The sequence below is a fragment of the Anabrus simplex genome, chromosome 10 (genome assembly GCF_040414725.1).
Source record: "Anabrus simplex isolate iqAnaSimp1 chromosome 10, ASM4041472v1, whole genome shotgun sequence".
In the NCBI taxonomy this organism is placed as follows: domain Eukaryota; kingdom Metazoa; phylum Arthropoda; class Insecta; order Orthoptera; family Tettigoniidae; genus Anabrus; species Anabrus simplex.
The window spans coordinates 6,674,211-6,701,865 of NC_090274.1; the positions used below are offsets into that span (position 1 = coordinate 6,674,211).

General features: G+C 42.1%; 1 protein-coding gene across 3 annotated transcripts in view; it reads left to right on the plus strand.

Moving 5' to 3' along the window:
• LOC136882067 (protein bunched, class 1/class 3/D/E isoforms) overlaps positions 1-27,655 on the plus strand; it is a 285,530-nt gene that overhangs the window by 212,451 nt on the left and 45,424 nt on the right. For all 3 annotated transcript variants that reach the window (XM_067154572.2, XM_067154573.2, XM_067154574.2), the window contains exon 2: positions 21,566-21,617. In XM_067154572.2, the coding sequence (XP_067010673.1) occupies positions 21,566-21,617 (52 nt within the window). The remainder of the gene's footprint in view (positions 1-21,565; positions 21,618-27,655) is intronic.

Here is a 27,655-nt window from a genome sequence, read left to right on the forward strand (position 1 = left end):
GTTTAAAAGGTCCGCACAACTGTACTGGTTCCGTTGCTTGACTACGTGTGGTGCTGGTGTAGTCTCGCCGTCTACACCACTCTAGGAAGAAAGAGACAGCGAATGGACGAGTTCAGGAAGAAAGGCATTCAATCTTAAAATTGCATTCGGTGGCAGACGTAGTTCTGAAACCCTCCGAACGATGTCGCTGCAATTGGAACTTGGTCAGAATTTGTCACCCTATATCCGTACTACCCTCTGCCATCTGTTAGCAACTTGGAGAAAGTCGGCATCTTTACAGCGAACGGGACCCACAGATTACCCCCCAGCGAGAACCCAACGTGACGAAACTGACTAATGCAACTGGGGTGACTTACCTCCAGTGCTTGAGTTGTGGCTAACTAGTGAGTTAATTCATTGTATTTTCGGTGTTTTATTATATCTTGCGCAGATGTGGTATTAACGATGGATGAGTCTAAAACGGATATAATTGTAAATCAGTTTGAAAAGCCATTTACTGGCCGTTCGTTTGATGAAAAGATTCAAATAGTTAAAGCCGGGAGACCTCAACCTTCCCTCGTAAATTTCTTCCTCTTCTTCTTAATCTGCTTACCCTCCAGGGTTGGCTTTTCCCTCGGACTCAGTGAGGGATCCCTCCTCTACCTCCTCAAGGGCAGTGTACTGGAGCTTCAGACTCTGAGTCGGGGGATACAATTGGGGAGGATGACCAGTACCTCGCCTCACCTGCTATGTTGAACAGGGGCCTTGCGGGGGATGGGAAGATTGGAAGGGATAGACAAGGAAGAGGGAAGGAAGCGGCCATGGCCTGAAGTTAGGTACCATCCCGGCATTTGCCCGGGGGAAAAGTGGGAAACCACGGAAAACCACTTCGAGGATGGCTGAGGTGGGAATCGAACCCACCTCTACTCATTTGACCTCCCGAGGCTGAGTGGTCTCCGTTCCAGCCCTCGTACCACTTTTCAAATTTCGTGGCAGAGCCGGGAATCGAACCCGGGCCTCCGGGGGTGGCAGCTAATTACACTAACCACTACACCACAGAGGTGGACCCTCGTAAATTTAAAAACAGAAAACAAGAATTGTGTACGCACGTTCAATCCAGAAACTTACAGTAAAACTGTTTGGCTCGAATTCACCTACATGTAATTAGGGTGAGTAGAATGAAATTTACTTAATACGTTGTGTTAACTGCATGGTTACTAGTTGCATGCCTCAGTGGAGATTCCAGGATACGCCACTGAGTGTCAGAATATTAGCAATGACGAATAAAGCTAAAGTATATGATTGTGAAAATTAAAAATGTGGACTGGACTCCAGTTCGCTGCTGGCCTCCCAATCCGTATGTCCTCATAATGCGAACGTCTCATCGTAACTTTTCTTTCTCTGTGGAGGCAGTTTTTTTTTCATTTCAGTTATGGATGGATTATTTCTGGAGAACATTCGTGGCGCAGGTGGTTGGTTACAGAGATGACAGAAGTAGAAAAGGGGGGACATTCTTCCAACTCGTTTCATTGCGCAGGCGCCGATCTGTTATGCGGTATACAGTTCAGGTACAGTGTATCAAGAGCCGTTGTTTTTTTACCCGGACTAATGTTTGTTTTCATTCATGGGGGATTTGTTTACAGGTTGCAGATATCGCAGCATAGGAGCCATGAAATAGACAATTTGATCGCGAGTGGTGACCCGGCCCTTGCAGTATCAGATTACTAGTTTTACATCGTTCTCGTGTTGTACACGTGACAACATTCCTCTACTTTTATGAAGTTAATTTATTGTTCTCTAGCCCTTTACGCTGCTAATAAACATGCTTCTTCCTCGCGTCGTGAGGGTCATTAAATATTATCGTCCAAATAGTCCACATTCCATCTTCAGTTCGATGGTACTGCCCGGTACTCTTGTGCTGATAGTAATTTAGTGGATTTACGTCACACTAATTGCTATTTAATAGCCAAGTTCCCGAAATTTTGCCCCGTAGGAGTGTTTTCTTTCCAGTAAATCTACGGATACAAAAATCCTTCAAATACCACCGGAGGTATAAATGGCGGGATAATACAGCATTCAGACTATCCTTACAGCTTAGTTCTAGATCACCATCTGCGCAAATGATCACAGTTGCTCCATTCGCAAAGCCCATTGGGACGATCACATGTCGCTTCTTCAGTAAAACGGACGTGACCTGAACGATGCCTTTAGTAAAGGAACTAAACTCATAATGATTATAATATGATCTCGCCTAACGTTCTGCAAAAAAAATTCTTTATTTGGTGCCATTTATACCGCCTGCATATCAGTTCCGACATTTCGTTTTACTCTGCCAGAGAGTGTGTGTGTGTGTGTGGGGGGGGGGGAGCAAGTATAGAATGTGCCTTGCCCTTCAAAAATCCTACTGCCTCTTGTCACACGCAGCTAGAAAGGCTGTTGACACCACCAACTCCTCCAGAGTAATCAGTAAGAATATTTAGTTTTTGCAAAAAACATGATTATATCGTACATAAAGCGGGTATATTCTGTTTCCTGGCCTCCCATGTCATCAGTATTTTACACTTGCGAAATGTTGTGCTTTACGCGAAGTTGACATCTTAATGTAAAATGTTTATTTTTTCCTGTCGAATTTCCTTATTTTTACGTAACATTTAACGAAGAACACTGCATAATAAAGTTTAGTGCTGTGAACGGCCTCCTGACTCGGGTTGGTCGGACGCCATAGCCAGTAATCGCATTGCTTCCAGCGTGGCATAAAATTGGTGATTAATATTTTCCAGTAAAAATGCATATCTAATAAAATTATAATGTTCTATGTTCACAGATTTTGTATATAATTTATTTTATTTTAATGAAGAAATGCATGTACCGGTAATGCCTTTCATTTTATATTCTAAAAAATGCAGCTTTGATTTTGTAGCCGGTTTCTCTATGTAACAGGTAAGTAATAACCGTTAAAAAGTTCAAAATAAAAGCTTAAATGTTCCCTTGATGTTGCAGATCTCTTGTTTCACCATGAGGGCTCTGAGGTTTTTATGAAATGATACCGAAATTAATCCCATCTTTATTTTGAAAGTCAAGATTTGTATTCACTGTAAACAAATTTCGGTAAGATAACTCTGAGATCGTGTACAGTAGAGTTTGGAGTTGACGATAAACTTGAAAAATGTATTTTCAATCACAATTCGGACCAACTTATAACATCACATAGACTTGACAATAGTGGCAATGCTGTTTGGAGGGTTTCACTGCCTACAGTCTAGCTGAGGCGTCGTTGAGAGAGAATCGTGTCGCCGTCATGCTCTCCGACATCACCTCGTTTGGCGATGAAAATAACTAGGTTATATTTACAAGAAGCTTCATCCCAACATGATGCAATTATATGAGGACGTTTCCTCAGCGAAGTGTTGATAGTCATGGATGTGCGTTATCAGCCCATGCCAAGTAGAGAGACAAACTGCTCAACTCTGATCCATATCGATTGGCTGTGCTTTATGAAAACAAACTATTCTCAGGCCAACAGCGACAGCAGTGGAGGTGTTTATTCTTCTGCTGAGCGTGTTCTCCAGACTTTGGTGGTCACTATGACAAACGCTTTTCTATCTCGTGCGAGAAGAAAAAAATGAACACCTCTACTGCCTTCGCAATTGACTTGAATGGTTTCCCTAACGAAGTTTTAAAGATTCACTTGATCTTCCTTCTGCGTCCAACTCCACGGTGACCCTCTATTTTCCCATGCAATATAATTTATAAAATATAGTCTTTGTTTTCTCACATAATTTTTACTGAAATATTCCAGTTTCCGGCATTTTATCAGTTTCAGTAACGCTTTGCCAGTTCTTGCTCTTCGTAATACTTAACCTTTTTTTTTACGTCGCACCGACACAGATATGTCTTATGGCGACGATGGGATAGGAAAGGCCTAGGAATTGGAAGGAAGCGGCCGTGGCCTTAAGGTACAGCCCCGGCATTTGCCTGGTGTGAAAATGGGAAACCACGGAAGACCATCTTCAGGGCTGCCGACAGTGGGACTCGAACCCACTATCTCCCGATTACTGGATACTGGCCGCACTTAAGCGACTGCAGCTATCGAGCTCGGTACTTAACCGTTTGCCGGACTGAGTAGGTTAGGGGTTCGGCTTCAGTCCTGCCTCAGTCCGGTGGTATTTCACGTCAGCAGATTTACCAGAATGTTAAAGAACTCCTGTGGAACAACATTCCGGCACTTCGGCGTCTCGGAAAGGTGTCCCCAAAATGTTTGTGTGTGTTTTTTTAAAGAAAGTTATACCATTACTTCATTTACATACCTGCCAACTTTACAAAAGCAAAAGTCAGCAGATATGGATATGAAAATCAGGAAAATTCGGTAGGAATCAGGAGATTCGATTGGTGAAACTCCTTGTTCCACATGTCTTGCGCAATACAGGAGTGCTATGGTATATTATAACACTGTTGCTGTACGAGGCTATCTCTATTCCCCCACAGGAAGTATGCGAGTGAGATAAGTCTTCCGAAAACAGTATTAACTCGTGCTCCACACGTGTGAATCAGATGTCATTACTTAGCAAATGCATAGATTAATATATTGCATCACGCGCCCGCAGTGTTATTTTTATCAAGAAATAAATTAAAACTCGCCAGAATTGACTTTATGCTAAAATCTCTAGAAAAGTCACTAGTCGCTATCTTTGAAATTGTCACTAAATTACTAAAAAGTACTGGAAATCTAGCTTTTAGTCTCTAGAATTGACTAGACTGTTGTGAGCGAACACGAACATAGCACGCGAGAACGAGAGATTGACAATCGATATACAGGTATCAATAAACATCACACATTCTCGTATTAATAAACGTCGATATTTAATTTGAAAGCGGCCAATGAGCGAAGGAATTCTGGCAAATGTTGGATGTTCACCGAAAAAATAAGCTAAAATCGGGAGGCGGGAAAAACTGTCGAAAATCGGGAATCTACCGCCTAAATCGAGAAAGTTGGCAGGTATCAGCAGTACGTTGATGTCGTGTGATACGATCATGCGATTACGATGCTGTAACAAGTGTAGCTCGGTGGCGAAGGCTGCTGGCTATCAAAGATCCCGTCCAGACACCGACTTTGATCAATGGAATCAGACTTGCGCAAAGTGGGCTCGCGGCCTCTTGGAGTGGGTGGACAAAATCTCCTTTGTTTTGGGTTGAAATAACATCCTCCCTTTCAACGGCCGGCCAAAACGTTCTGTTATACATATAGTAGCATATTAAGTAATCCCCTTCAGAGAGAAACTCGCTCGGATTGGGGTTGTTTTATTTATTTATTTATTTATTTATTTATTTATTTATTTATTTATTTATTTATTTATTTATTTATTTTCCTGTGACATATTTATGATCCTATTACAATTGTACTCTTATATACATTTGAAAGGTAGGAAGAAAAAACAGAGTATTAAAAAGTCATTTGGTACCACTGTGTGCTGCTCTATCGGCTGTTTCCTTATGTAAAATCATTACAGAGAATAATGTAATACATCCCGAATTATACGAGATTGAAAAAAAACGCTGACAAAACTACCTGAAAATGAACAACCAACAGTCCATCTCGATCAACACCGTCCATTTCAGCTAGAATCGACACACATGCGCACCGTGTTCTATAACTCCATGTGTTTTTACTCCGGCGCAAACATTCTAGAATGTATTTTGTTTCTTACAAGATTCAAGAAATAACTTGCGAAATCCAGTCATTGTTTAATAATATACTTAATTCGGCAAGTAAATTAAAATACACCGAGCTCGATAGCTGTAGTCGCTTAAGTACGACCAGTATCCAGTAATCGGGAGATAGTGGGTTCGAACCCCTCTGTCGGCAGCCCTGAAGATGGTTTTCCGTGGTTTCCCATTTTCACACCAGGCAAATGCTGGGGCTGTACATTAAGGCCACGGCCGCTTCCTTCCCATTCCTAGGCCTATCCTATCCCATCGTCGCCATAAGACCTATCTGTGTCGGTGCGACGTAAAACAAATAGCAAAACAAAATAAAACATTAAAATACAATGTTTTTGTAGTTTCGGGACAAAACGAGTACTCGACCATTGTTTAAAAAATATAAAATTACCGTTAGAAAAGGCACAAAAATATCAGTTTAAGAGTTTTATTTCTTTTCTCCCGTATAATGTCAGTTTTTGGACTCGGTTATTCCATTGTAACTATAAAATAATATAGAAAAAATAAAATAAAGCAATATACTAATAAAAATCGCGAAGTTGAGTTGAAACATTCACATAATTTCATCTTTTCCATCATCTAAGTGGGCAGTATCTTTTTTAGAACAAGTAAACTGATTTTGCAGCAAAACTGTATGCTGAATGTAAATAAATAATAGAACAAGGACATTTTAATGTATCTTCTAATTTATAAATAACGGAATTAGATACTAGATAAAATTATAAGCGACAATGATATTTGTACGCCAGGTCTTTGTTTACGAATCAGAATGTATGACCTGGAAATGTTCCTAGCGCTATTACATATCGTCGTTGCCGGGACAAAACCTCCTATGTGATAATATGTTTTGGAGATATACTGACCCGCAGCACATACATTGTGAAGAGCGAGAATGCCTTGACAATATGCACACGATATTGCACCATACATGACAGAACCTTACCAGCCAAAGTTCTAAGCTAAAATTATTTCACATAGGAGGTTTTGTCCCGGCAGCGACGATATGTTGTTTCGTCCGCCGTCAGTTGACAGCTTGACCAGGATCGACTTCTTCAAATGTGTGGTTAAAGGAGGTTTTACGTAGCCTACATATTTTCTCTCAGAGGAGGTCTGGGATCGAGGAAGTAGCTTGACTAGGAAGAGCTTTGCATAATTTCATTCTTGTGGGTCTTCTTTTTATTGGATTAGCATTTATATAACACGGTAAGCCTTTTGTTCGGACTGACATTCTACTTCATGGAGCACTTGCTCCCACTTTACAATGTCAAGCCTCCCAGAGGCATTCTTACAACACGAGAAAAGAGCTGACACGCTCTCAGTTTTTTCAAGCTTATTCAAGGCAAATATCAGACTTTACCATTACTTGCCATCAAGGCACAACTTACACAAATGAAACGGGGGTATCTCGTACTCAACCTACTGGGCCTTAGCAGAAAAAGTACAGGTTAAGTAAATGGCCCGAAACACCAAGTTGAATGGAGGCGTGTACTTGCACTCCTAAATATGCATTCTTAAAACCTAAAAGGCACTTGGCCGATGAAACAGGGGATGTTCCCAAACTATGGAGGTCACTCGTATAAGAATAATTTAAGACATTACAGAAAGGAAGAAAACCTGTTACAAAATGTAGTCACCTCAAACCAATATGAAGGGGAGCTCGAGAGGGTAAATCACTCTCTATCCCCGAATTACAGTTGCAGATTTTATGAACTTTTTACATAATCCGGCAGAAAATTACATATTTTAGAAAAGTAGGTTACGTGGTAAAAGTTTCGGACCTTTCCCGCGGGTTAAACTGCTGAGCTAGCAAGAAATAAAGGCGTTAAACGGCCATTACCTTGCTGAAGAACTGCTGCCTGATGAAAGAGGCACTACCCGCCTCCTGCTTCACATACATACACTCAGATGTTGATCAAATGGCCAAGAGCCGTGAAAATCCGCAGTTTATAAACCGTCGGGGAAAGTTCGAGACCTTTCATGAATAATCAAGCCACACCCTCTTACTTTTATTGGTAGATGAAAAGTTACACACAAAATCGAAGAAGCCAGTGATAGGCTGAAAATTAATTACAGAAATTAGGGATTGGCTGAATTCAAAACTGGCGGAAAGAAAAGGTCAATATTGCCAACCCAAAAATGAACATACTTTAGTAAAAAACAAACTTATGAATACAAATTTTCTTCAAATAAAGTTCCTTCACTTCGCACCAGGGTGCATGATCATAGTTTTTGTAGCGTCCTCTGTTGCAGAAAGTCCAAACTTCTTGATAAATGGTAAGCAAAACACGTAAAATTTCATACAGTACTGGAAACTTCCCCATCACAAAATTAAGGTGGTGACATCTTCTGAGTAAAAGTTTAAGTAGATCTAATTCCAAGTTCTGTGTTTCTCCTGTAGAGGAGTTCTAATTGGCGTAAGATTTAAATGTGCGGTGTAGAGGTGTACCGCCGGGTACAATAATAATAATAATAATAATAATAATAATTGTATGATCTCAACTACGGTGTGCAAGCATTTTAATTTCGACACCATCTGAGTTTTTGCTTGTCAATTTCGACGTTCCGTTTTACTCTAGGCCTACTAGATGGCAGAGTAAATCAAATCTCTCTTGGGCGTCTGTGGCTGAGTTTTAATGAACTTTGTAAGGTAAACACTAAACGTGTCACCAGATATCTTTTACATGCCGACACCGTACGACATGGCCTGTTGGATGGACTTCTTTCCACCCTTAAAAAATGACTCCCTCTGCCGGGTTGGGATCGAAACGCCGACACTACCACTAATCCACAGAGGGAGCTAATGGTTCAGTGGTGTCTTCCAGATTGCAAAGAAGTGGGTACTTGAAGGGGATGATTTGGGTTTCACACACATTAATAGAGGCGCTTAAGCGAGAATATGAGCAGGAATGTATCATTTTGATATGTCACGCTGCTTATCTTGGGTGGATTGTGGCAGCAGTATGAATCACTAGAGGCACCTACAGTCTTCCGAAGTTCTTCAGAAAGCCTCTTTAAGTATTACCCGAAATACCAAGTTGCCCAACCCACTTGACTAGAAATGTTGACTTGGATATGAACAAAATTCTAATTTGACGGGCTGCAGAAAAATTAACCCTCAGTTGGTACACACAATTGGAATACTGGGTAATACACACAAAATATTAAAAGCATGTAAGACAAAAACCACTTGTTTCCAAATATAAACTATTTCACTTATGTATTTTGAATAATAATAATAATAATAATAACCAATACTCTAAAGGCTAATGCCTCGTCGACCCAACCACTCGCTTCTTTCATTGGCATAATAATAATACCGGGTGAGTTGGCTGTGCGGTTAGGGGCGCGTGGCTGTGAGCTTGCGTCCGAAAGATAGTGGGTTTGAATCTCACAGTCGGCAGGCCTGAAGGTGGATTTCCGTGGTTTCAAGCAAGGCCACGGCCGCTTCCTTCCAACTCCTAGGCCTCTCACTAATCCACCATAAACGACTACTCCTCTAGTTATGTTATACAATAAAAAAGATAATCTTCTAAATGGTAAGATTACCTCAGACTAAATTATTAAACATATTCAATAAGAATTTTTTTTTTTAATATAAGGTTAGGTTATCTAAAACATTCCAATGTACCAGTGAAAATCTACAGCCTGTTTCCAGTCATTTGACCGGGTCAGGAATGGAATGAATGAAGCCCCCTTCCAGCGGCGAGGATAGGAATTGTGCCGGCTGCCGAAGCTTGTCGCACTCCTCTGGGGTAGTGATTCATAAATGATTAATGAAATGATGAGTGTTTCTGGAATGAAACATGACAGGGAAAACTGGAGTACCCGAAGAAAAACCTGTCCCGCCTCCGCTTTGTCCAGCACAAATCTCACATGGAGTGACTGGGATTTGAACCACGGAACCCAGCGGTGAGAGGCCGGCGCGCTGCCGCCTGAGCCACGGAGGCTAATACTACTAGAACAAAAATTACATATGAAACGGTTTTTAAAATTGTATCTCACGTCAACACTAAATCTCTTGTTCGCAATCAAGACAACCAATTAAATCACTCAGAGTTACACAATCGGATTCATATCTAATCCTGCATTAGAGGTTATTATTTAATGAGAAAGATTGGTCAGGTTCTAAGGATTCGGATCTGTTCAGAATTCACCTAATACTTAAGGGAAGAAATAATATTTTAAATTTGATTTCCTCTTGTACGTATTTGAAGATCCGAGAGGTGCTGTCTTGTTTGGAGCCACTCCCGGGACTAGCTGGAAGCCATTGAGACAGATCGTCATTAGTATCGATCCTAGTCCACTTGAAGCTCCCAACCGTACGTGACACTGGAACTATCGTACTAGTCTCCACAAGTTAGGGAACTGTGGACACACTATGCTACTCGGACACCTCGATCAATAGCCGGTAGAGGTAGTCGGATTTTTGAAGACCGGAATGAAGTCAATTCGGCACTCAGCCTTAGATCGCCCAACAGAGATGCCATTTTCAGAGTAAAAAAGGAACACCAGAATTGACAAGGAGGCAGCCTAGATGTTGTCAAATCAAAATACTTCAACTTGGTAGCTGACGACTATACGATTATTATTATTATTATTATTATTATTATTATTATTATTATTATTATTATTATTATTATTATTATTACAATATGCTTTTACGTCGCATCGACACATCGATAGGTCTTATGGCGACAATGGGACACGAAAAGGCTAGGAGTAGGAAGGAACCAGCCGTGCCCTTAAGGCACAGCCTTAACCACGGAACACCATCTTCACGGCTGCCGATAGTGGGGTTCGAACCCACTATCTCCCGGATGCAAGCTCACAGCTGCGCTCCGGTAACGGCTCGGCTTGTTTGAAGTTAATCCAAATTATATTCGTCGACACACATTGGCTTTAGCAGCCGAGGGGGAAACGCACAGAAGCCTACATAAAGGGGGAAGGAGAGTTTTAAAATTCATTTCTTTACTGTGTAGTTGATGTTCAGAAGATCTGGGAGGTTTTGAGAACTTTGCTCCGTGCATTTTATATATAGTTTTTCCGACTCCGCGTTCGACATGTGAGTGCCTTTTAACACGCAAAAAGGAGCAATCTTCTTGTACATCCAGGAAAACTATTAGAGATAGGAAGAAAGCGAGCATAACTCTTTTATCCGAAATTTAATTCTAACTATACTTGGAAGGGTCCATTTTAGTAAGACTCATCATTTAGGCAGCATACACATTTTTAAGGGTTTCAGGCGTACATATTCGTAAGAGTTACTTCATATTTTGTTTTGCTGCAGTCTGTACGTTAATCGAAGGTACCAGATGCAAGCTTGCCAAATTTGAGCGCGCTCGGTCAAGTAGTTTTTACCTGAAAGAAAGTTAGAAAGCCAGGCAAACATTCAGATTTAAACAATAATATTAGGAAGGATATTGCGCTCTGGCGAGATTTCTCTATACACTGTATTTTACCCATCAGCCTGGTCCTTCCCGTTTCGTGTACAGCAGCCAGCTCGTCATGTAGGTCACCAGGTCGCTAGTAATTAAGGTCGGACACTTGTTCCAGTACTTGAAACTTTTGGCGAAGGAATGAATATTGTATTGTCTCGGCTCCTGTTGTGGACTATACGGTGAACCGGTTTGGTGAATTTATTGAGCCGTTAGTTTTATCTATCGAACTGGAAACAGGTTTCCTCTTGGAGGACAATACTGTATCAGGATCGTTTTTTCGCAACTCTTGTTCTGTAAATCAGACTAGACACTGAAATACATACACTCAAGTAATGATCTTGGCCTCTGAGACAAGGAGTAACTATAAAATGAACATCCACAAATGTGATCACGGCAGCCTGCACATGGTAGCTGAGGCCATCCAGCGTACACTATCCTGTTCTTGGTAAACAGGTATGAGCAATCTGCGACAGTCGGACCTTGTAACCTGCGCTGGCATTTTCCGATCAGATTACACATGATTGCTGTTTTCGCCGATAAACTGCTCCTATGTTTGTTTACACGTATACAAAGAAGATTGTGTGATGACGCTAGAGTTTTTGTGACGATAACACCTGTTTGTAACCTTCACTTTTTTAACGATAGTACTAGCAGAACCAGTTCTTACTGCTTTTTATGTTAAGTGATATCAGTGTAGGACCAAGGCTCCTTCCGCTACGATATGGCTTGAACTTTCAAGGGGCCTTGAATTTACTCATCCGTACCCTTCTAGCAGATAAATGTCTCCGCTATGTTAAGTAGTATATATAAATAATGAAGCGGTCTGCGATTCGTTAAGTCGGCACAAGTAGCCACGTAGAATGTAAGATTGTCCCCTTGGTCACGGGTTCGTTTCCAGAAGAGGCAGCTGTTTTGTAACGTACGGATAAATCCCTAATTCGCCACGCTATTCACGTTGGCATGGAAAAGAATCACGACTGACAATCAAGACTTTTATGAATGGCTAGCTGCTGTATACCTAGGCTTTCAACAACGCCTCCTCTTCTACCTTCCTTTTCATGGAGTGATCGCTTCTTCACGTTTTTCTTCTCATCTTCCAGGGGCTAATGACTCGCGGGCTCGCTCCTTACAAAATAGTCACAATAACTACCACCGCTGTTGCCGGTTAGACGACACATCAGCGTTGCTCGCCATTGATGTACATCAGAATAATGGAAATCTAAATCCGTGAATAGCTCTACGGTGAAATATAATATTTGGACTGACGTAAAAATGTAATAATCGCTAATATCTCCGTTGTTACACCTCGTGCGGTAAAAACTTATGAAGCTTAAAAGATCAGAAATCACGGTACGTTGTGCACAACTTTTGTTGTGTACGGTTTTTCGAGACAGCTAATATTAACGGAGAAATGGCATTTGCTGTTTTCAATCAGTTGTACATTAACCTAAGAAATGAGGAGTTTTAGTCCAGTTAAAATTTGCTATTACCGTTTAAATCAACGATACAATTAAGGGACAGCGAAAAGGGGGAGATTTATTGTCGTTAATACAAGCCCCTTACAAATCTGCTCCGTAGCTGAGTGGCCATACCGTAGTAGGGTCCCACATTACATAACAATAGGAGCCTCGCTTCTTACCACATGCGACTGGTGAGTTCGCTCCACAGGCCGACGTACTTTCACAGCGCTCGGCAATAAATAAATAGGAATAAACATGTTATTGTTATGCTCACTGCATGGTTATTAATGCAATTATTGTTGTTAGCTCTGATGAAGCAGAATTTTTCCCTTTATTATTTGCTTTACGACAGGGACAGGTGGTCCGTAAACAGGTGCAGATTTATCTGATATCTAGAGTTGTCCATGCCACATTTCGTTAACCCGGCAGTACTCGCTAGGTCTTTACGTGCGTCGTTACTCGCTAGTGAGCGGAGCGCTCACCTTTACGTTTAAAGGTAATAATATGCCCATATAAAGTTGGAGGTATTTTTAATATGTCAATTTGAGATAGTTATTTATTTAGGAACACGGCCGAGTGGAATGGCTATGGAGGCAAGCTCTACATTTGGGAGACGCGCGAGCTCGATCCCCACCGTTAGCTGTCCTGAGAATAGTTTTCTGTTAACGCGTCCAGGCAAATGCCGGGACAGATTCTATTCATAAACTACAGCCGATTCCTTCCACCTATTTAGCCAACTTCATTCACCATAATTTATTTCATCTTTATTAACTCATCAACTAAGGTTGGCGTCAGGAAGGGCATCTGGCCATAAAACAAGCCATTTAAACTTATATCACAGAATTCAATAAACGAAATCTCCTCTCCTTCCCAAAACTTGCAGACACTCTGAAACACAGTTATGATAAGTTTCGTAAACCTCATCTGTTTCATTACTTTCAGTTTCGTTGTTCAAGAGCACTTTTTCCTCCGTTTCAGCCAACCACGAAAGTATCTGATTAGTGGATGGCATTGTAACTTGTATATATTGTCTAACAACAGTCACAGTATAAAGATTTCACATTAAACACAAGCATGAAACAAACCCTGACTTATTACACAGCGCGAAATGTAAGTAGCACAGTTACTCGCTACTGAGCGCACCGCTCACCAAACATACACTACCGTGCCTAATAATGAATTGCGGGTGTTTGTTTTCAAAGATAGTGAAAGTGACTGGCACATCCCCTTCATAACAATCTGTTAGAAAGGTACAGGGAGTTTCAAAGTTGGAGGTCTTGTAACATTCCAACAAGAAGCAATATAGTACGAAGGTGAGCGCCGCGCTCACCATGCGAGTAACCGCGGGTTAAGGATGTAGGAATCGATCAAGTTTTTATTATTACAACTTTTTCATGGCCATTTAGAGAATCAGAAAGAATCACGTTAGAGCGATTGGGTTTTCATTTTCCAAGCCATGTTTGAGCCCCCCCCATTGCTAATACACGGTTCAAGGCTTGCGTACATGCATGTCCCCGCGTGCTACTTTCTCTTCTCCCACATTCCCCGCACCGCCAGCCAGTGAGCTGCTCCTTGGCATACCTAATGGACGCCTCGACATGTTACATTTACCTTCGTGTTGTAGTGGCCTCGCAAACCTCGCACGCCAGTCTTGTTTGGGCCACGGGGTTGTTTGTACGTATAGACCGTACACACTATGTATGCTTTTAATTTCGCGTGGCTATTCCTAGCGTGGTGCAGCCCTGCAACGAGGGTGGCAGCATCTGCCGTGCTGTGTGTGAGATGCAGTACAGTCCCCGAGACACGGGGAATAACCATTTTAAGGTTAAAATGTCAGATCCGACGGGAAATGGAACCCAGGGCCCTCTGAAACGAAGGAGACTATAAGTATCTTCCACTACCTTTACTAGTTAATAAAGATATATTATGTTCTGAACAATCGCAACCTTAGAGTAATTTACAATTTTAGCCAATGGACTGAAGTTTAGAAGAGGGATTAACAAGTGTTGCGGCGTACTGAACTCCGGTCAGTGCCATTGGAATTAGTTGCCTCACAGTAAACACGAAGCATGGCTAGATTAAGACGATCTTGACTCCTTGTCGTTAGTAGAAAACTTATAAACGGCACAGAGTAAAGAATAAACGTTCTGCTTTACAGGCAGTTCGATACCCCTTGTGACAGTAGCGCTCTTTTCAACAAAGTAAATTTCCGAAAAGAAAAATAAAGCGTCATTAGTACTACTGATTATGGCAGGATCCAAAAACCTATCCCTGTGAAGAGTTAGGCGTTGTGCATCAAAATCTGACCGACAGAACTATTCAGCATAACATTACAACCAGTCTTACAGTAGAATAAGCCCGCCAAGCCTTCTGTGATATTGTTTAACGATACAGTCAAGACCATAATATAAAATAATTATAGCATGGAATGATGCTTATTTTTTACATGTACAGTATTTTAAACAACTGCATTTATCCTACGTAGACAATTTCCCCAGGCGATGAGTTTGTCTAATAGCGACGGGTTCCTTGAGGTTTTATACTTGATCAAATATTTAATAAAACATCAATTTTCCGTCAATTTGGCATGTGTAATGAATACAGATATTTTGTAAAAGTCTACAGAATTTGCCCGAGGATTTTGCAGCGGGCAGTGATTGTGAAGACGGTCATGAGGCGGAGAGCATAGTGAGTGTGTTGACATGCCACCAGCGCTACCGTGGGCTATCTTGTGTACATACACACAGGTCTTGAGAAAATGAAATATTTGTTGTAAGCGATTATGTACATAGCGGTGGTTTGAAAGACTTTGGATCGGTCAACGAAATCGCTAGTAGAAGGAACCTGATTGGTCAGTCACCTTTATTAAAATAAACAGCATGTTTTTGGTCTCTCCGTATCTTAGAGAAATCCTCTTAGAGAATGTCGTAAAGACGGGAAGAAGTGAACCTGCCCGTTTAGATGAGAGACGGTGAACTTCATCATCGGTATAAATTACTCGAAAGTAAATGTTCTTAATTTCAAAATGATCGCTGCGTAGCGGTTTGCTCTTCAGTCTCATACCATTCATAATTTGCAGTAAGTTGATAACTTGCGTTTTCTGCAGTGCCAGTTATTAAGTGGACAAAGATCTTGCAGAGCTTAAAGCCGCCATTACTGACAGGAATGCATACCGTTTAATGGCCAAAACTAAACCTTTCCTATCATTCCTTACATCAGCTAGACACAAAGGAGCCGGGAATTGGTCAGAGGAGCGCAGGAAAGAATTCAGCGTGAAAATGGAAGGAATACTGGGCCAACAGGAAGGCTCAAGAGGCCGCTAAGAACACGATCCAGTACGCCAAAAGGGACAGGCGACGATTAAAACACAGAACACAAGCACCGTGGTCCACAGATGCCCTAAACGCAAAGAAGAATTAAAAAATGCTGTGATGGCAAACACCGAGCAGATCAGTTAACCTGACACGAGTAAAATCCTCGACTGACCTGGGATCCTCTGAATCGATGGCCGTACACTGAACATTGAGCCAAGACGCCGGACCACTGAAACCAGAAATAATTTTTTTAAGTTTTTAAAATTGTATAACTTGGGAAATATTTCTTATTTGTTCTGTTTAGCCAAAATAATAAACTTTCTTATTTAGTCACAAGTAATGAAGTAGTAACACTTAGTGCAGATAGGACTAGCATCACAGAAATATTAACTTCTCCCATTAAATATACTACGTAAACTGAATCTACTTTATAGGACGAATAAAGCCACTTTCCAGTCGTATTTGCTGATTCATTGGAAGGTCTACAAGAAATGGTTTCTGAAATATCACAAGTACTGTAATGTAAAAGAGACAAAATATATGGTCGTTAGTAAACAGGACGACTTTCCAGAAAGAATATTACTATACGGTATGGGAATTGGAGATAAATGAATTTAAAATCTAGGGACCAGACTGCGAACACGAACAGCCATCTAAGCATAATATTCAGTTTTTCTTCTATGGAGCAGAAATATGGACGTTGCCACCGAGAAGTGGATCTACTGATGGATATTGGGATTTCTTGGGCTGAAGATAGATCTTTTTTTTACTTTACGTCACACCGACACACATAGGTCTTACGGGGACGATGGGATAGGAAAGGGCTAGGAGTGGGATGGAAGCGGCCGTGGCCTTAAGGTACAGTCCCAGCATTTGCCTGGTGTGAAAATGGGTAACCAGCTCGGTGATATATCTGTTAGTATTGTGAACAATCGTAAAAACAATTTAAACAAAGAAGCTTTAATAGCTGGGCCATGTGACGAGATACGAGGCTCGTTTAGTCTATTCAAGGAAAAATGGTTGGTAGGCGCGGGCCTTCATCCATTGAAGTCTTCCGAACTGCACTAAACAAAGGCAAGATTGCCATGAAACGGATCGTCATTTGAAGAAGACGACCTGTCCTGACTATGGTTTGTTACCATCAACAATATGAGATGCCGCTTTGTTAAGATCAGTCTTTTTGTTTCCATGGTTGCGGTAATACCATCTTGGCTGTGTGATCCGCAGTTCTATTTCGGCTCTTTTTTAAGAATTGTGTATTAGTTACAAATTGTGAGTGTAATATGGCGCAAGGCTGTCCCCAAGACACCTTGCCATCATATCAGATCCAAGAGCCCCTGCCAATCCCGGTTGCATTTCACGTTCCTAGCCCGATGACGTACCACATCGCTCCCGAGAGGATCCTGTACCAAATTCCTGAACATGTCATTCGTCCCACCCCTTTGTCCTTCGTACCGGGACAGATTCCCGTCGCCTTCATCCAACAGGCCGAGCCAGAGCCGCCCAAACCGCCTCCACGGTACGTGTCTTACCTTGCCGTACATCGTACGTTATGTTAAATACAGGTTCATGTACTGGTGACCGCTGTTCTAAATCCCGACATTGCGACACTGTAGTTCATATTTCACGTAAAAAAATGGAAGTCTCGTGGCTGTGCATACATATACATACATTAACATTATAGACTGTTATGCCTTTCAGCGTTCAGTCTGCAAGCCTCTGTGAATTTACTAAACGTCGCCACAATCCTCGATTTGCAACTAGTGTTGTGGCCTCATTTAGTTCTATACCTCTTATCTTTAAATCGTTAGAAACCGAGTCTAACCATCGTCGTCTTGGTCTACCTCTACTTCTCTTACCCTCCATAGCAGAGTCCATTATTCTCCTAGGTAACCTATCCTCCTCCATTCGCCTCACATGACCCCACCACCGAAGCCGGTTTATGCGTACAGCTTCATCCATCGAGTTCATTCCTAAATTAGCCTTTATCTTCTCATTCCGAGTACCATCCTGCCATTGTTCCCACCTGTTTGTACCAGCAATCATTCTTGCTACTTTCATGTCTGTTACTTCTAACTTATGAATAAGATATCCTCAGTCCACCCAGCTTTCGCTCCCGTAAAGCAAAGTTGGTCTGAAAACAGACCGATGTAAAGATAGTTTCGTCTGGGAGCTGACTTCCTTCTTACAGAATACTGCTGATCGCAACTGCGAGCTCACTGCATTAGCTTTACCACATCTTGATTCAATCTCACTTACTATATTACCGTCCTGGGAGAACACACAACCTAAATAGTTGAAATTATCGACCTGTTCTAGCTGTGGCTGTGAACTTGCTTTTTATCTACTTGGCCACAAATGTTGTAAGGTTTTACAAATCAGATATCTGACGAGCCAATGTAACTTACTACATGCGACAATGCATGGAAGTCTGTGCGAGAACCACTAACCTTTGCATAGGACATTTATCAGGAAAGGTTTGTTAAACATTAATCCACGACAATAGGAAGACCAGCAGTGGCGATTTTGGTGAAGGATATCGAAGAAAATGACTTACGCTGCCTACTCCAGAACCCAAGTATGTGTGGAGGAATTGTTGAGCGTTACAAGAAGTTCATAATGATGTAACCCTGTCTGTAAGCGGTAGCCCTCAATGAGCAAAGCCATGAAGTCGCTGGTCCCCTTGTGGGTGGGGGCGGTAGAATAACACCCACCGTATCCCCTGTCTGTCGTAAGAGGCGACTAAAAAGAGCCCGAAGGGCTCTTAACATGGGAGCGTGGGTTGGCAACCGCGGGGCTCTCAGCTAAGTCCTGGCATTACTTCCTCTTACTTGTGCCAGGCTCCTCACTTTCATCTATCCGACCTCCCTTGGTCAACTCTTGTTCTTTTCAGACCCCGACGGTATTAGAGCACTCTAGGCCTAGGGAGTCTTTCTTTTCCATGCCCTTCGTGGTCCTTGTCTTCCTTTGGCCGATACCTTCACTTTTCGAAGTGTCGGATCCCTTCCATTTTTTTCTTTCTGATTAGAGTTAATAGAGGAAGGTTGCCTAGTTGTACTTCCTGTTAAAACAATCACAATCACCACTTCATACAGGCGCTGGGAGGAGCTCTAAGTGGGATATGTGACCAGCCTGGTACTCACGAGTGAACCTCCACCGCCCTGTGTGTCGTCAGAAGTGAAAATCTCGTTTGTAAATTTTTCGATTTATTGACGGGAAATCGAACCCATGTCCATCCGAGTGAACTGCCTCGACCAGGCAGCCCTTGTAAATAATGATGGTGAGGTGATCTGTTTGAGTCTCGTCAGTGGTCTGGAGTATCGCAATTTTGTCCTGTTCTTAACGATGGCTTCTTGGATCCCGCATCATGAAGTACTCTTAAATTCCAACTGACTACGCAGGTATTCGATCCTGTAGCCCTGAACATAGTTGACGAGCGCCAAACCAACAACTCAACGCAACCTGCCAGTGTATAACAATAAATTTAAAAAAGAGGCTATGTATTCATGATGTTCTCAGAATGTCTTGCGTTACAGAAAGTTAATACCGTTTTTCCGTTTTTGGAGCACGAGGATTGCTACCAGTACTGTACTAGAAACTTGGGAGTTCACTGGAAAGCTGTCTTCGTGAAGTTCGTGGAATAAAAGACCTTGAGAAATTCAAAACATTTTAATCTTCAAATGAAAGAATCGTGAAAAATGCTGTATTTCAGCTCCCGGACGAAACTAATCTTTAAATCGATCTGTTTTCAGACCGACTTTGCTGCACGGTAGTGGAAGCTGAGTGGACTCAGGATTTCTTATTCATAATTTACAGACATAAGAGTAGCGAGAATGATTGCCGATACAAACGTGTGGGAACAGTGATAGGAGGAGATGAGAATGAACTCCATGGTTGAAATTGTACGCATAAACCGACTTTGGTGGTGGGGTCTTGTAAGAGGAATGGAGGATAGCTTATCTGAGAGAATAATAGACTCTGCTATGGATGGTAAGAGAAGCAGAGGGAGACCAACGCGATGGACATTAGACTCGGTTTTACTGAGCGAGTTGGCCGTGCGGTTAGGGTTGCGCAGCTCTGAGCTTGCATTCGGGAGATAGTGGTTTCGAATCCCACTGTCGGCAGCCCTGAAGATGGTTTTTCGTGGTTTCACACCAGCCAAATGCTGGGCCGCTACCTTCCCTATCCTGACTGTTTTTAACGGTTTAAAAGGATGTAGGAAACTACCATGAAGCCAGATTGTCGAGGTGTTCGTTAATTCACAGAGGACCGAGCTCGATAGCTGCAGTCGCTTAAGTGCGGCTGTGAGCTTGCATCCGGGAGATAGTAGGTTCGAACCCCACTGTCGGCAGCCCTGAAAATGGTTTTCCGTGGTTTCCCATTTTCACACCAGGCAAATGCTGGGGCTGTACCTTAATTAAAGCCACGGCCGCTTCCTTCCCACTCCTAGCCCTATCCTCTCCCATCGTCGCCATAAGATATATCTGTGTCGGTGCGACGTAAAACAACTAGCAAAAAAAATTTAAAAAAATAAATAAATAAAAAATTCACAGAGGCTTGCAGACCGATCACTGAAAGACACAATCGTTTATAATAAAGGTATATGTACTATGACGTATGCACTTTAAATGTTCCTAATCTGAAGAAAAGAAAAATATCTACCAGCAGGAAGTTCTTCATCCGTTCGTATGTAGGTCATCCTATTATTTGATACGTGACACATTCAGTTTTAAATACAGGAATAACTTGTACTGAACTTCGATTTTCATTCCAGTTTCGAGTAAAGCTCTTGCGTTACTTAAATGTAGAACAGACAGTGAATTGCGATTCCCTAATTTCTCATGAAAGTACTTCGCCTCTTTCATTTCCCTCGTGCTCTTCCTTCGAGTCCAGTTGCAACTCGTCCCAAAACCTGTTCACCATGAAATGATGTAACACCCAAGTGTGGCACAGTGCAGCTGCTGACAGATGTCCTTGTTGGCAGGGTGATGTGAGCATGCTTGATGCATTCCTTCGACCGAGTATTTAGACTACACTTGTAGCGTCATTACTGGATCAACTCGCCTGAGCGAAAAAAGTCCCTGGTCCGTTTTGTAGGTTCGCATCAATGAAACCATTTCTCCGAAGACTTCCAAACTTGCTACATCGACTTGAGAGAAATACATGCATAATATCAGCTGTCTGTGTCTTCCTTCGTTCATCGACAAATAGCAACACAAATCACGCTTAACAACTTAACAACCTTAGTACCAGCAAGAAAGACAAATGTATCCAAAAAGCATTTTACCCTATTCAAGTGGGGGAGTTGTTTAATGCCAAACTACTTTTAATTTGAGGTAATAATATACTTTTTGTAAGGTTTCTTTGTAGGCAATGAAAGAAGCTCTTATGGCTCGTGAGAAAAATGTGCCTCAAGATTTGAAAAATGCTACTTTCGGAGATGTAATGTTAGCTGACAGCCGCCATTTAAATTGCAGGAACAGACCTATATTCTTGGATTCAGCAAAGCTTACTCTATACAAAGAAGTGAAACGACCAAAATGTTTATTTTTGATGACTTTTCATGTCATGTCTGAACTAGTTCGTTCCCACCTGTTTAAGATAAGTGTAACTGATGTGTGATCTCTTACATGGTGTTTCTCTTTGTGTGTTGCAGTGCTTCGGGGACGAGCGCCGTAGCTATTGACAACAAGATCGAGCAAGCAATGGTGAGTCCACACCCGTTCATTTCTACTTTCTGAAACCTTCCCTAGATCGTTAATGTATCTGAAAGTTTAGATTTCTGCATATTGGTAAGGCAGGGATGAGGAGGTTCCGTGTAGTTGGCATTGATTTGTGTAACGTGCATTATCTTATGATGGGGAGAACTTATTCATAACCGAAGTCTGCAAGCAACAAAGCGCGTAACATTACAACATGACATGGATCTGTATGTGTTCTAAAACATTATAGGTAAGGTGTTGCTTTTCAGCCTGTGCCAAGTTACTCTGCATTGACGTTTGTTTTTGAAGTTATGGGGAGGGAATATGATGGTGTGTGAAGCAAAGCGATTGTCATCGTCCTGAGTGGCTGTGACAGTAACTGGTGGAATTAGTTACAAGACGGTACATTACTGTTCACTATATTCCAAGTGTAACATTACGAAACAGGCTTCATTGCAAAGCTGAAAATACGATGCGTTTTTTCTTACCTACTTGATCCGAGGAATTTTTGGAAGTTATTTTTTGAGTACTTGTGTAAACCTTACCATCTACAACACTTGGAGTCACATTCTGGTGAGAATACTCGGTATGGGCTAGATACGAAGTGGGCTGCTGGGGCGGAAAGCAACGGCTGACGGTGGGTCTGTTGAGGTGCAACGAACTTTAGGGTTGAGTACTCAACGTATGAGTCACTATGCAACTGTTTCTTCCTATACTTCTTTCTTTTCTACATTTCTGAAATCTGTCTCGATTTATCTGCACCTTCCCCTGATCCAAACAACTCCGCTCTTCTTCCTAGGCTTTTCCAGGAAACTTTCTAGAGTTTTATAGCTTGTTCCTGACTGGTAAACGTTGTTTGATGTCCTTTTCAGTGTCTTTATGCACGTATTGGCTTTCTTTTCAATTTTTCAACGGCCTCTTCAAAGGGCGGATTGAGGCAGCGTATTTTTTTTGCGGCTGGATTGAGAAACCGACGCTAAACGCAAAGGATCCTGTGGAAGACCAGTGGCATAGGACCTTCAAGACTAACAAAGTTATATTTTGGATGAACTGAAACACTTCCCACCAAAAATGGGTTCCAGCTCAAAAGCACAATCGAAATGTACAGTTTACTGTGTTCGCAAAATTGCCACTTAAAACTGAATTTTCTACTTTTCGTTTGCAGTTTCACTTTAGCGTGACCATGATATTTGGAACCCAGGTTTTTATCCAAGATGTCTTCAGAAATGGGTTGGATGACTATTCGTGAATCACCTTTTATGAAGATGGTCCTATGGCTTCCCTCGTGCTGTAATATTTATCGCTGGCAGTATTACACGTTGGAGTTAGAAATTCGTGACTGGGCGTGCTACATCACACATCTGAGGTCGCGTGTTTGCATGTATAGAGATGGCACTGCAGATAGAGGAGGGTAATAGCACTGCAGACAATTGGCTTCTTCACTGCGCTAGTTCACCCACAGCAGGCGTTCCACCTTGGCTGCTTTGAGGAGGTCGCGTATAGAACCAAATATTCAATGAATGATGTAGTTAAAAAGTGTAAACAAAATAAGTAACGCATACTAGATGCATGGTAAAATAAGTATCGTACCTTAGTTTTTGTATTATCTGACTAGGAATACAAGTAATCTTCTTCTTCTACCGCTTTTCCCACATGTGTGGGGTTGCGGGTGCGAACTATGTCGCACATGTGGATTTGGTCCTGTTTTTCGGTCGGATGCCCTTCCCTATATTGAGGGATGTAATCACTATTGCCTGTTTCTGTGGTGGTTGGTAGTGTTCGTGCGTTGTCTGAATATGAAGATGTTGGGACAAACACAAATACCCAGTCCCCGAGCCAGAAGAATTAGTCACAAGCGATTAAAAACCCCGACCCTCTGAACCGAATGCCTCAATGCTGACCATTCAGCCAGTGAGTCGGACCTAGGAATAAAAGTAATATCTTGTTTATTTGTGATTACTGGAGGCCATTTATTTCTTGTCAAGAGAAATGTTACGGAATGTCTTGTATATTTGTTATTGATGTGTAATCAATATAATTTCGATTGTTAAACACGTATCCCCATTCACGAATTGTCGCCTTCCCTTCTTTTACCCCCCTCAAAAATACGAAAGTGATAGGTTATGTATACGTAATTTTTTTAATGAGATAATCATGCAATAAGGATCTGCATTATCACAGTTTTTCCGTAATCCCATTATGTGAATGTGAACGAACATAGGGTTTTTAATTTTAACTATATACGGCGTTCGGATGCTTACAACACACTGACCCAGGACAAAGTACGTCACCAGCAGCCCTCTCGTAGGCCTGCTCTGCCTTACTGTATTATAAGCGGAATAATTTTCGTCGGGTTGGAAGGAACACTGAGATTACCTCTTGAGAATGAGGGGATCGCCTACAGACAAAGGTGGCTGACAGGTGCCTGGCACAAGTATCAGCAGTTTCCGATTTAGGTGGAACCCCAATAATTATCACACTCGCATCTCGCAGATCCCAACTTACGTGATACAATAATAGTGACGTAACAACTTGGAGAAGCTCTTGGTCGAATCCCACGTTTTCCGGAAAATTGAATATGATACTTGTTTACGGCCTAGAACGCATAGAAACAATTGAGAATCTACGAAGAGGTCTAAAAATCTGGATATTTCGCGGGCTTGAATGGCTCAGGCGGTAGAAGCGGGATCGATCCCACCTTCGTCCTGCGGATTTTTTAAGGTGTTCAAATACACCAGTGCGCGCGACGTCGGCGTCTCGGAAAAGTGTAGAGACCTCTGCGGTGTAGGGGTAGCGTATCTGCGTCCAGGTCAGGGCTGAGGGCTGGTTCAGCCTATGTGATTACAACTGAGGAGCTACTGAAGGTGAGATGGCGGCCCCGGTCTAGAAGAACGGCCAAGAGGATTCGTCGTGCTGACCACATGGCACCTCGTAATGTGCAGGCCTTTGGGCTGACCAGCGTTCGCTTGGTACGCCATGGCATTCGGGGTTGTTGAGCCATGGGGGGTTGGTTTGGGACGTAAAAGCAATAACATTCTATCTGGGACTAGATGTTCCCCTTCCAATCCCAAAAATCCAATCTTGAATTCGTGTAGACCGGGTGCTATCTCGTACACTACAATTGCTGCCCGGGTTATTGAAGCCTTTATTCCGCTGAACCATGTAGTGCGAATGATATGCACCTAGGCAGCCGTGGATTTAGTCCGAGTCAATGCATCTGAGATTTTTGGTTCGAATTCCACAGAAAGTTTGAGGTTCCGTGGTTATGATCAGGATGTCAAGTCACGTAAAACTACGAATGTCCCTGCTAATCGTATGGCCTTTTAAAGTGGTGCCATCCAGCTAGGAAAGCGCAGTTCTTCTGAATGTCAAGTGCCGAGATATGTGTTCGCCATTTAAAACTGGACTATCGTGTGGCATGGTCTCTCTGAGTAAATCCACCCCTGTATCGAACCAGTCGCCCACCCACGTCTGTGAGTAGCACGTGCATGTCTGGAGTAAAGGAAGCTCGCTAGGCCCGGGACGGAGCTTGCCGCAGGCGGGTCGATATTGCTGGGCCGCAGTCAGCGTCAGGCTGTGGGGTTGGTCAGGCGCGCCTCGTCACTCGGCTACAGCGCAGACATGAAGGTAAATACACATGCACCAAAACTTGGGACAGTTGGCTGCGTATTGTCTAGGACGAAACTGTGCACCAGGATTTACTTTTTCCAAAATGCTCCATATTTCTAATAATCAATTAGGTGGTCCTCACCTTCGCCAGAGTTTACTACGTCCATTGAATGTGGTGGGGGAAGTTCAAACCGTTTTTTGTAAACATTCTAACTACTGTGTGCACTTCATTGTTATCAGTTCTGCATTGTTAAGGAATGCACACAATTTTGGGGGGAAAAGTCCATTATGTTGCTCGTGACATTCCCAGGCTTGTGTTCATCCTAGACTGTACATTGTACTTCGACCCCTCTATGGGCTACCTCACTTTCTGTGCAGCCTTTTGAATTATCCAGTATACTAGCTTTTTAATTTATGATGACAGGCCTTACGAGTAGTTTGGAGCTGTTAGAGCTCCGTCCAGGAATTCATAGGGGGTGGTGGAATTCCTTCCCACTTTGCGGACTTAGGACTTTGTGTAATATATTACGTAAATTGCTTTTGTAACTGTGTTCGTACTGTACACTGTTGCTAAACGACCACCGAATAAGGTAATCAAAAGAACATGAATGTAGATATGTAATAGTTATTAGCTGTACATACTGCATTAAATTATACATTTAGTTTAAAAACGCAAGTATATACATACGGGATTTACACTCAGAGAAAAATGTCTATTCAAAGATGCTCGTGGGTTGCTTGCGACCGAGGACGCAGTTGTCTCACGCGGGCCGCTATTGGTTGGAATTCGTTCCACACGGGAAAGCCACGGGTAAACGTCAATACATTAAAAAAAAAAAAAAAAAAAAAAAAACATTAAAGCAGGACAACACACTTGTAGGATAGGGCATTCAAGACCTATAGAGGTCGACAAACTATAATCTTCACGGCCCTAGGGCTCCACCTCAGTGTCGAAAGAAAGGATGCTGCTGCTGATATTTCTGAAACTTCTTGTCACAACGTATGTTTGTCATTTTTTTGTACTTGTAATTATTGGCAAAAATTTGAGACACTGCCTTCTCTTTTGTCCATGCTGTAACTTCACCATTGTTATTTAAACAAATAGTAACTTCTCCCTCGTCGTACAGGTAATGGGAGGACTCCACTTGACCTCCGAAGAACGCGCGACGGAATCGAGCTCTTGTTTTCTTTTCCCCTGCGTTAATGGGGCTGAATTGGCATCCCCTGACTAGTTCTTCCTGATGTAGGCTATGTTTGGAAATACCTCCGTACGTCCTTTATCTAAGATCTGCCTGTTAGCTCGTTCCTTTCTTACAGGATATGTAAACCATTCCTGCAAATCCTGCAAAAGGTATTTTTATCTTCATAAATTTATTGAAGTGAATGGACAATTATTTATTTTAACAAGAATTACATGATCAATATCAAAATTTGGTTTCTAATTTAAGGGTGTTGGGGTTTTTTTTGTTTTTGTTTTTTTCTAGTGGCTTTACGTCGCACCGACACAGATAGGTCTTATGGCGACGATGCGATATGAAAGGGCTAGGAGTTGGAAGGAAGTGGCCGTGGTCTTAATTAAGGTACAATCCCATCATTTGCCTGGTGTGAAAATGGGAAACTACGGAAAACCATCTTCAAGGCTGCCGACAGTGGGATTCGAACCCACTATCTCCCGGATGCAAGCTTACATTTGCGCGCTCCTAACCGCACGGCCAACTCGCCTGGTGTTTTTTTTTAATTACTGCAAACTATAACGTAATGCTTATTGAGGGCTACCTCTTAAATATACGGTAGGTATATAACGTAACTGACAAAGAGCCGTATATGCTCTTATATTCTTCAACACGTACTTAGTGACTGTAGGAAGCGTAAACCAAGAAAGCACTCGGGGATGGACAGTGTTTTCTTCAACTTCCTTCAGTAAAATGGCCACTGCTCGCTTCATTTTGTCGAACACCATTTCATACGCTAAAACCTTCCTCGATAAATGCTCTAAACAGAGGTGGAAACCGCATCAAAACCAGTTTGGTCGTTCTAAAGATTAGAAGGCTTCGTCGTGGATTTCAAATAGACCAGTTTACTCATCCTTGGTTCCCAACATTTATTTCAGTTTACATCTGGTCAAATGATGGGAAACACGCTGTGGATTTTTATTTTCGGAAGGTGTACAGAATTCCATGGTTCCAGACATATTTTTGTTACTTCAATAAGCTTTGGAATAATTTCAAAACAATCCGCTCAATTTTTCTGCTTCCCAGCACTCTCGTTATTTCAAAAAATATTTCGAAATGACCTTAGTGTTCCATGAATAAATTAAATGATATTTGTTCGTGGCATCGACCTTTGCAGATCTTTTGCCACTACTTTCACCATATGATAGGAACCTGCGTGTATTTGCGGAAGTGTAGAGTGTTGAATGTGAGGAAAGGAACGTT